General features: G+C 40.0%; 1 protein-coding gene across 3 annotated transcripts in view; it reads right to left on the bottom strand.

The window, feature by feature from the left end:
- Positions 1 to 5,109: 5,109 nt before the first annotated feature.
- Positions 5,110 to 11,183, bottom strand: part of LOC117269255 (glutamate receptor 1-like) — a 121,847-nt gene continuing 115,773 nt past the window's right edge. For 2 of the 3 annotated variants that reach the window (XM_078172675.1, XM_078172676.1), the window contains exon 18: positions 5,110 to 10,134. In XM_078172675.1, coding sequence (XP_078028801.1) covers positions 9,913 to 10,134 — 222 coding nt within the window. In that variant the 3' untranslated portion in view covers positions 5,110 to 9,912. The remainder of the gene's footprint in view (positions 10,135 to 11,183) is intronic. The other variant, XR_013492381.1, reaches the window with a different exon arrangement.

Genomic DNA, 11,183 nt, shown 5'->3' with positions numbered 1-11,183 from the left:
TCTACACAAAGTAATTAGCAGGCGATATGTTGTCTTCAATTTATATCCGTGTTTGGTTCTGAGTGAAATAAAGAACATGTGAGTCGGATCAACTGACTAAGATATTTATGAACTGAAACCTTTCCTGTCTAAGAAAAAACAAACTCCATTTAGTTCATCTGAACCAACTATAGGATGGTTAATGTTAAGGGAAGATTTACTGAGAACCAACATTAAGGCATGCTAGCTAATTACACGTAGTTAAGGCCTGGGCGCGTTACGTTTGGCGCTGGACAAACATGAAGCGCCCCAGCACAGTTCAACATTAAATGTAATTCTGTAATTTTGAAGGTTCGTTAGCTTGTTGGCTAACTGCAAACTGACCCTTTCATAATAAAATGGTCGGTATACACATGCACAGATATTTTTAAAGAACCATGTTGGCTAACTGCAAACTGACATTTCTGAAATACAGGGCCCCGTCTACACGTGTATGGATATTTTTTGGAATCTTAAACACTTGAACATAAATGGATATCATTTTACTACCCATTTATATCTGTGTCTGTACCTATAGTATTTATTACTTATCAGTACGCATATACATTGACCACATTGCTGTATATTATAGTTGTTTTATTTTGCAAAGTTGTATACCTGTATAAATATGTGTGTATATATATATATATATATATATATATATATATATATATATACAATATATACATATTTATAATTTTATTTAGGCTTTTACTGTCATTTTTCGTTTAATAGATGTTTATTGAGCATGGTTTGAGGGAGCCGGAGAGCTAAGGATTTGATTTCCCGCGACTCCACTAATAACAGTTGTCATAATAGTTGTGCATATGACAAACTGTTTTTGTGGGGATGTTTTTTAAGATTTACGTCTTCAGTAGGAACCAATGAGTTTGAGGCTGAAGGCCAAAGACAGGAAGTTAAAGTACAGAGAGAGACAAACCACCATCTTGTTGGTTTTGGTCTTTTCATGAGGAAATACAGAATAACCTGTGTCTCATGTTGTGCAGCAGTGCTTTAACTTCATGAAGAACGATCTATGGGACGCATTTACAAAGAAAATAAATCAATTTAACAACAATGATAATAAAACAAATCTATTAAATCATTTTATCTTCTCGCTCTGATCTCCATCTTCGTCGGCCCACTTCTCCTGCAGAGTTAACAGCTCGGGGCTTCTGACAGAGAGATCTGAAGGAATCTGATTAATGTAAGGTGGATTTTCAATTAAAAATAACACATCACAGCCCGGAGAAGCTCGCCGTCCTCCGCCACCAGCAGCTCTATCTGCGCCATTTAAGGAGGCTTATAGACACATTACACCATCTCAACCCGTGATCTCTGTCAGCTCCTCGTAGCTTCTCGTCACAGTCTGCCTGCTGGGGAAATAACGGCTATGCTCAAATCAAAACAACCGCCGCCTCCTGTGGTTTTTAAATGGGTGGATATGCAGCTATAAATGGAGCCAATCCGGCCTCCTCCTACCTCTCTATCTCCCCCGTCGTGTGAAATCCTAGAAGACACAGAGTCAAGTCGTTGTGCTGATGTGACAGGAGCTTTATTTTCACTCTGCTTGTTCTGAATCAGATGGCGAGGCCTGGAGGGAAGGGAGGGACGGAAACATGTTTCAAGAGCTTAATAAACATCTTTCAGTCTGTCTTTGTCTTTATATTCGACTCTCTGCGTCATAGTTTTGTTTTCTATCTGCAGTCCTCACGTTATCACTCACCTCTGGTGGCGCCCGTCTGTGCAGGTGGCTTGAGGTTTTATTTACCTTGTCCCTGATGCAATAGACCCTTTAACTGTTAGTAAAGTGTGATGTTTTTTGGTGGGCGGGGCTTAGCTGGAGGTAAAACAATTCTCCACAGGTGTTTGAGAAGGCAGGTACTATCTGTCTCCACAAACTGGCAGTAACATGATATCCATTTATGTTCAAGTGTTCAAAACATAGTCTTCAAATTGTGTGTAGTAATGTGTAGACAGGGCCTAATATTTCTCTCTTTCTGCTCTCATTTTAGTGTAGAGCGTCAGACTGAATTTACCAACGCACCATGTCAGGTCACTCACTCTCCGGGACCGCCAGTGTTACTTGAATAAGTAAACACTGACCAACGGGACCAGACTGGCCGACCCGTATGCTCTCACTCAGTGGATGGATGATGTCACAGGAAGCCAATCTTACAAAGGAGGACCACACTTGTTTGTTTTGCTATGGAAGCTAACGTTAGCTAATGTGCTAAAAAGTTAGCGTTGCAGAGAAATCCAATCTTCCTCTTAATCCCTCCCCAGTTTCTGATGAGGTGGACATGATAACCCTTAATACACATAACCTTATTCATCCCTACAACAGGAAATACTTTTTCCCTAACCTGATATGAAGTGTGCGCTGCACATGTGAGCATTTTTGATGATGGCCTCCGTCCAGTCCTTTGGTCTTATCACATTTAACCATAGTTGTCTTTGTTTTTGTTGACGGGCAGTGGCGGCTGATTTTGAGCCATGACTCCTTCTATTCTGGCTCCCAATAACACAACAACACAAACACAAGACCTAAAGGGTCTATATCCACTTCCTCTGTGGTAACTTATCCACAGGGTTGGGTGCGTTGGTAAATTCAGTCTGACGCTCTACACTAAAATGAGAGCCCTGTTGCTGGAGGAAATGGAGCGTTATATTTCTACATGAATGAACCAACGGTGGGCGGCACGGTGGTGTGATGGTTTGCACTGTTGCCTCACAGCAAGAGGGTTCGTGGTTCGATCCCGGGTGTGGGAGCCCTTCTGTGTGGAGTTTACATGTTCTCCCCGTGTCAGCGTGGGTTCTCTCTGGGTACTCCAGCTTCCTTATAAGACTGGAATCTTCTCATCCAGTTCTCCACCAGAAAGCAGGAAACTTTTAGGACTCAGAGGAGTTTGTTAAATGTTTGACAGATTGATGCATCAGAATAATGAACATTTTCTTTAATGACTTTGATGTGAAACCTTTTTATAAACATAATTTCATTCATTGGCGATAATGTTTTCACCCCAACATACACCAGGTCGAACAGATTCGTGCTGGCTGTGAAGCTCTTTAGTTTCCTGAGAAGACGTCTGTCTGTCTTTGAATTTGAGGAAATAAGTGTCACATGTCTGTCTCTCAGGTGTATTGATGGTGTTGATGTGTCCTGATTTCTGCAGGGTGGTTTTCTTCAGTAATGTTTGCTGAAGCTCCTGCAGCCTCTCATCACATTATCATTTCAATACCAGAGTGAGATTTCTCTGATCTGCTTCAGTTTTCCTCACCAGGCCCAGATTTCCCCATCAGTCAGCTCTAAAGTGGATTTTTGGAGTGCTGCTCATCAGAAATGCCTCCTGCTGTCATCAAACACTGTTTTTTATATTTACAGTCTCTGTCAGAGCCTCAAGTCTTTACCCAGAAACTTTTACATCTCTCTGCAGACGGTGTTTATACACCAGAAAGTGTCATTTCTGCCGATTGGTCATGGTCAGATAAATATAGATAATTAAACTGCAGAGAGAGTCAGTATCTGACGGCGCTGTACTGGCCTTTCAGAGCGGATTTTACCATCAACACAAATAAAGAGTTGTGATGCATCTCATGTTGAGCTGAAAATGGGAGATAAAATCTGATTTAACCTCCCATCTGGTCTCGCCATCAAACTATCAGCAAATTATTTTACACAGATGAGATGAATTTACAGCAGATATTTACCACAGCTGTGACACAAAACCAGAACTGGCTGGATTGTTTTTGGATAACTATTTCAGAGAAATATAAATGTGCTTTTTCTGCAGATCCAGTTCAGCATTTAGTACAAGTTGTATTATTGAATAGATTTAGCCTCAGTCTGTTAGCATGATACCATGACCTGTGTGTCTCATTGTGTCATACGGATTACTGTTAATTTATTATGTTGATCTGTTCTGTACGACATCTATTGCACGTCTGTCCGTCCTGGAAGAGGGATCCCTCCTCAGTTGCTCTTCCTGAGGTTTCTACTGTTTTTTCCCCGTTAAAGGGTTTTTTGGGGAGTTTTTCCTGATCAGCTGTGAGGGTCATAAGGACAGAGGGATGTCGTATGCTGTAAAGCCCTGTGAGGCAAATTGTGATTTGTGATATTGGGCTTTATAAATAAAATTGATTGATTGATTGTTAGCATGATGACCCATGACCTGTTAGCTTCAGCCTCAGTTGATTAGCATAACATTATGACCTGGGACTAGTTAGCTTTAGCCTCAGTCTGTTAGCATGACAGCATGACATGGGGCCTGTTAGCCTAGGCTATAGTCCTTTAGCACAATAACATTACCTGGGACCCAGTTAGATGTAGCCTCAGTCTGTTAGCACAGTAGCACAACCTGTAGCCTGTTAGTTTTAGCCTTAGTCAGTTAGCATGATATGGTGACATGGGACCTATTAGCCATAGCTATTGTCTTTTAGCATTGTAACATAACCTGGGACCTACATTTGGCCTCAGCCTGTTACTGTATCATGACCTGGGACCTGTTAGCTTTAGCTTCAGCTGGTTTTACAATATGACCTGCTTTACTCTGTCTGTTAGCATCAAATCATGAACTGTGACCTGTTAGCTTAATTTTGAATCAGGTAGCACAATATCATCTCTTAGAGCCTGTTAACTTTAGCTTTAGCCTGTAAGCACGATATTATGACCTCAGATTCGTTGTGCTCCTTTGTGCTGGAGTTTTCAACCTGACCACATGGTCTTCATCGGCAGATCAAGCTTACTAAGTCGTCACTGAACTATTTGTGTTTAAACTGTTCCGTATTTTGGCACATTTGGGACCTCTCATCTATGTTAGCTTCGAAACTGATGATGAAGATCAGGCAATTTAGTGAAAATGAAAGCTCCAGAACAGGCGAGTAAGTTGACGTTGAGCAGAACAGTTCATTCTTGACCCCGTTTAATACTCAGCTTTTTGTCATTACAGAATAATTGGAGGGAAAACTTCATCGGCTGACGAAGGTGTTGTGAACTGGCTGAAAGCTCCGGTACAAGTAAGTGGATCATGTGTGAATGTTTGGTTTGGCTTTATGAGACCACGAGTCGGTGAAAAAAACAAAAAGTCGAGATGATGTTCAGAGTTTTTATTAAATAGAGTAACTGATCAGAACGTAATCAACAAAATCAAAATAATTAAATATAAATAAATCAAAAAATAACATCGTTGAGAGAAACAGAGTGAAGCTCGGCACATGAATCATTCATATCATACAAATGTGAACATATTATTCCTGATATTTGTTCAGTTTCAGAGTATAAAAAGTTCAGAGCAGGTTTCCGTTAGCAGTAAAGGTCATGATTGTGTTCAGTGAACGTCACTCAGCCTCCAGGTGAAAGGAAAAGTCACACAAACAGTGGTGATCTTATTCTTTCTGTAAAATAAATAAGCAACATAATCAACGGCATGACGTCCGAGAACAGAAATTAAATGTCACAACAGAACAGAAAGACACTTTCTACATGAACTTTAACTTTGACCGAGTTAACATCTGCTCGCTAACAAAACAATTTGAGGACCAAAAAAATATAATTCAAGTTCACTGCATCGTGTGATCATGTGGACGTTTAGCTTTTGTTTCCTGCTCCAGAGAGCTCCTGCAACTCCAGAAAAAAAACACCTTCAACACTTTGACAGAAAGAAAACAACTAAACAGGAAGTCATTCGAAACATATCGACCCAGAACTTGTTAGCTAGCGCTAGCTAATCTTTGTGTTTTGCCTCCAGCTAAGCCCCACCCACCAAAAACCATCAGACCCTTTACCAACAGCAAAAGAGTCTGTATCTGCAGCGTGTTCCTTTGTGATGTCAAATGGTGGCCAGCGTTTTTTCAATATTAATGTTTTATGTATTTGCAGCATTTTTTTTCCTGAACGAACGTACGTGTTAAAGATCTTTTTTCCAGCTGAAGAAAATTGTTGATTTATCAATTAAATTATATTAAATTAAAAACAGTTATGGATTTATTTTCTTTTGAGTCATTTTTCAAGAATAATCACTGAATATTTTTTGGGTTTGGACTGATGATTGGAGGCATCACATTTATTTTTCAAATGTCAATCAATCAACAATATAATTGGCAGAATAACAATGAAAATAATATTTAGTTACAGCTAATCTTTTACCGATGTGCTTGTTTTCTTATTAAACTGCAGTTTGTTGAGTTTTCTCAGTCTCTGTATTTATATTATATTTACTCATTGTTGGGATGTGTGTACACTACGACTTTTCCTTGTTTTTGATCAGACTTAAAACTTTATCATAAAAGACGTTCGGATATAATTTAAATCGGAGCCTTGAGATGTGCCACAGTTTACACTTAAACTCGCTTGCTGTTTTGTGTAACAAAATAAAGTAAGAGGCCATGTATTTTATTTCCAGAATTACACATATTTGAAGCCAGAAGTCTGTTTGAGTTTGTCCAAAATGTTTTGAATTAACTTAAAACTATATTTTTGGGAACTGAGCCGAGAGTTTGACAAAAAGACTGAGGCCACTCTCGTGTCTGTTCAGTAAATCTGAAGCTACAGCCAGCAGCCTATTAGCTTAGCTTAGCATTAAGACTTGAAACATCTGGAAACAGTCCGACTCTGTTCAGAAGTAACAAACACACCAACATGTTGTATCCAGTTTGTTTTATTTGCACAAGCAATTGACTTGAACCAACATGTTTTATCTGATTCTAGACTTTATGGTAAGCTAAGCTAGCTGTAGCATCACGTTTACTGTACAGATGTACAATGAAAATTTAAATACAATCCCTCTCATGATTTAAACAATGTAATTATAAAATAACTAATAATTAATAAAAAATAATTGTAATAACAAAAAAGCATCTTGTATTTGGGCCAGTTTGGTGAATTATGAATATTTATTCAGCAGCTAACAGTCATTTTCATTGTCTGCACATTATTTCCTCGATTACTCTTTTTGTCAGTAAAATGTCAGAGCATAGTGAAACATGTAATTTCCCAGAGCCTGAGGTGACGTCTTTGAATCGTTTGTTTTAACTGACAAACAGTCTAAAAATCCAAAGTTATTCAGTTTATTATCATGAATGACAAAGAAAAACATCAAACTTAAGAAACATGAAATCAGCAAATGATTAAAAAAATCACTTCCACCATTTTTCCAATATCAAAATAGTTCTTCTGTGTTGGTTAATCAACTAATCGCTGCAATTTTAATAAATACCGTGGCAGAGAGACAAGTTAGAGATCTTCAGGGGTGCAAATAATGTTTGAGTCTCAGGTCTGTGTACTCACATGGATGTGAACAGACCTGAACGCGCTCTGTATGTGTTCATCAGTAGTTACTTAGTACCGTAAAACTCCAATTAAAAGCCTAGTCCCAGTTAAAGGCCCAGCCTCTTTAACCAGCCCGCTGTGGCTACACATTGTGACAAATACAGGCCTGTCTCAATTAGAGGCCTGGTCTGGTTGTCAAGCAGTTCATTTTTTTAAAAATAAAAGTTCTTCAGATGTATAAAACCAGGTTGTCGGCCACCTAAAATTATGTGTCACTTCCTGGATTCTCCTTCAGTCTGTAAGGGTCCTCAGATCTAAAGAATCAAAAGGGTTTTTCCTAAAAATTAATCCAAGGTGTGGGGATTGTTTCAACAGGATAAAGCGGGGTCAGTCCGAGTTAGATCAAATCACTGATTCATAAATGACACATTATCTAAAGCCTAATTCATATTAATATTTATACAGTTTGATCATATTTAATGATCTTTGCTAATAAACAGTTTTGTGTGAAAGGAATTAAAGGCCTGTCTCAAATATCGGCCTGTTGAGTTCAGTGATTTAAGCCAATAATAGCCCGGGCTACTAACTGAAGTTCAATGGTAATTTATTACAGTAATGTGCTGACGAGTCGTGATGAGCAGACCTACACAGATCTGCGCAGACTGTCTGCAGATTTGAAAAACAAACAAAACAAAATAAAATAAAAACATGAAATGAATATTGTTCATTTACAAGCAAAAACAAGCAAATATTCCAAAAAATTCTGCCGATTTTCATTTCGGATCACAGCTGAAAACAATCAGTAATGATGTCACAGTTCCTGATGTCATTAACGCCACATTGCATTGTAACAATGTTGTAATGTGAACACAGCGTTGGGAAGGTTACTTCTCAAAATATTATGTTACAGATTAGTGTAACTATTTTAATTACTTCATCAAAGTAATGTAACTTATTTGATTACTTTTCCAACAAACATTAAATTAGGCTATAAAACAGGCGTCCGGAAACAGGTGACGCCAAAAAGATACAAAGCTACAAAATTAATGTTTTATAAAGTTTTTACCAAAGAGAATCAACTCAGGTACTTAAATGTAATTACATATGAATTACGTTACCTATTGGTTAGCTTTAGCCTCAGTCTATTAGCATAACATTATGACCTGGAACCTGTTAGCTTTAGCCTCAGTCAGTTAGCGTGATATCGTGACGTGAGACTGGTTAGCTTTAGCTGCAGTCCATTAGCATAACATTATGACCTGGAACCTGTTAGCTTTAGCCTCAGTCTGTTAGTGTGATATCGTGATGTGAGACTGGTTAGCTTTAGCTGCAGTCCATTAGCATAACATTATGACCTGGAACCTCTTAGCTTTAGCCTCAGTCAGTTAGCACAATTTCATGACAAAGGACCCGTTAGCTTTAGCCTCAGTCTGTTAGCGTGATATCATGATCTGGGACTTGTTAGCTTCAGGCTTTAGCCACGTATTTTCTTCTTACTAACTGTGACAGATTCAATTTTTTATGTAATTTAATTACTCCCCAACACTGTGCGTCCAGAGGACATACTGCTGTATAGTTTATATAATATGTATTTTATTTTTTAGATTTTTTTTCATTTTTATGACATGGCCGCTCGTTAAGGGACAGACCGTCACGCTGCTGCAGGTGTCGGTGTTCTCTGAGTCTCTACAGGTCGACGGTCGTCAGCTCAGGCTCTGGTTCCACGTGTTCATTTCAGATCGGCTCAAACATTTTGGACCTCTGAAGACCTCTAACGTCACATCAACGTACGTCCGCCACAAAACGTACAAACAAAAAGCGTTCTGTGCAGAAAACTGGGCGTGTGACACGCCTGTCATCATGCTCATCATTATTCAGGAGGCAGCTCACTGATCAGATGCTTCCCTGAATATCATCAGCAGTTTCATCACCAACACGTGTTTGTGTGTGTTTTAATCTCATGCTCAAACTCTTCTCGCTTCTCAGATATGACAGTGGCGTTTAGTGTGAACGTGACGAAGCTGCTGAACTGGAGGAAGAGGAGTGAAGGGGCGGGATGAGGAACAGTAGAAGAAGAAGAAGAGCAGGTGCATTAATTCAGAAGGTAAAATAAAAAACGAATCCCTCCTCTGGTTCTATTATTGCAGAAGAGGAGGCGTTCAGTTTAAGACAGCGCTCGTAGAAAAAGTTTGTTTTGAAGAGTTCGTTAAACCCAGTCGCTCGTCTCTGCAGGAGCTTGTGTTGTGTTCAGGTGCTCTCTGTTCATCAGAGTTCTTCCAGTCCAGTCATAGTGGACAAGAACACTCCTCCCTCTGCCTGCCTGACCTCCTCTCCTTCACATACTCTCCTGTCCTATGTCTCCTTCTTTCATTTCCTCCTTCCTCCACCACTCTCCCTCCTTTCTTCTTTAGTTTCCTGTCGCACCTTTTCTCCTTTTGTCTTTTCTCCGTCCTCCAATCTCTTCACCTTTCCCCCCTCTTCTTTCCTACCTCCTCCATTTTTTCTTTCCTCCACTTCACCTCCTTGTCTCCTCCTTTCCTTCCTCTCCAACAGTTAGACAGACAGACAGACAGACAGACAGACAGGCAGGCAGGAGCATCCCGTCCAATCAGGAGTCTCAGTGTTGATCACATGCCTGAGGAGGACAGTCCCAGGCCGGCAGCTTTGCTCATGCAGGGTAAACCTTGAGATCCAGCTTTCGGGAAGTCATGCGCCACCACGCGTCCGTTCTCTCCTCCGAGCCCTGACGCTCCTCCTCCATAACCAGCCCCCGCCGCACCTCCTCCACCTCCTCCTCCGCCCGCCATCCCGCCAAGGCTGGTGCTTGTCATGGCGGCATCAATGAGCTCCTGCAGCACAGAGAGGAGAGAGAGGAGTGTAAAAATCTGTTTAGATCTTCAGATTGTTTTTTATCTTTAACAGGTGAATCTTTCTAACCCGTCGCAGTAAAACTCAAACCTCTCATCTTCCCTCTCTCCAAATTTTAGCTCCTTTGCACTTAATCAGTCCTGAGAAATCCAGCATCAGTTTGAGCTTTTAAAGTCAGAATCAAAAATGTACAACACCAAACGTTAAACGTTAGTTTCCAAGGGAATGTCCAGAATTTGGACAAATAAAATGTTCTGACCCGTCTTCTATTTTGGGGACAATCATGCTCAAATTGAGATTAAAAGTATGCTGAATTATTTCTGTTTGCAGTGAAGGCCTGGATGTACAGCTGACTCACTGGATCACTGTGACACTGAAGAAAACATGAAGAGTCCCTGTGAAGTTCTGCAGTTACAAGGTGCATCATCTTTTTTAATATGATTCTTAAGCATATTTATGGACTTTTATACGCAACGCACATCAGATATAATGATACCCACAGGAAGCTTCAGGCACACTGAGGCTGCTCTCAGACCTATTTGATGCAAATTGTGGTTTTAGTAATCACCTCCATGAGTTGTGTTACAAAAAGAAGCAGCCAAACTACAATAATTAATTTCCTGTTGTTATAACGCCTGCAGGATCCGTCACCGAACTGTGTCTCTCAGATCACCAACCTTTCTGTTTTAGTTTTGAGCGTAAATATTAATCGTTTGAATGTTTTTGAACAAATATGCACTGCTGTTTGGAAAGCTCAAGTATACATATATGTGTGTGTGTGTGTGTGTGTGTGTTCAGTCGTCACCAGTAGTAATAACAGTAAAAGTTGTGTTTGAGCAGCAGAGTAAACTTCCTCTCTGTGTGTCTCCTCTCAGGGAAACTAATGATGTGGATCCAGAGTTAATATCCTGTATAGGGCCTCTGAGGCTCCCACACTCCGTCGCAGTTTGCCGCCTGGCATCCACAGTCGTCAGGCAGATTGGTAGAAATAAATCCCACGTTTATTCATTTACTGGAGCGACTCTAACAC

Source organism: Epinephelus lanceolatus, chromosome 11 (assembly GCF_041903045.1).
Source record: "Epinephelus lanceolatus isolate andai-2023 chromosome 11, ASM4190304v1, whole genome shotgun sequence".
Taxonomy (NCBI): domain Eukaryota; kingdom Metazoa; phylum Chordata; class Actinopteri; order Perciformes; family Serranidae; genus Epinephelus; species Epinephelus lanceolatus.
The sequence above is the reverse complement of the archived record's forward strand: the minus strand, read 5'-3'. Positions and strand labels throughout refer to the sequence as shown.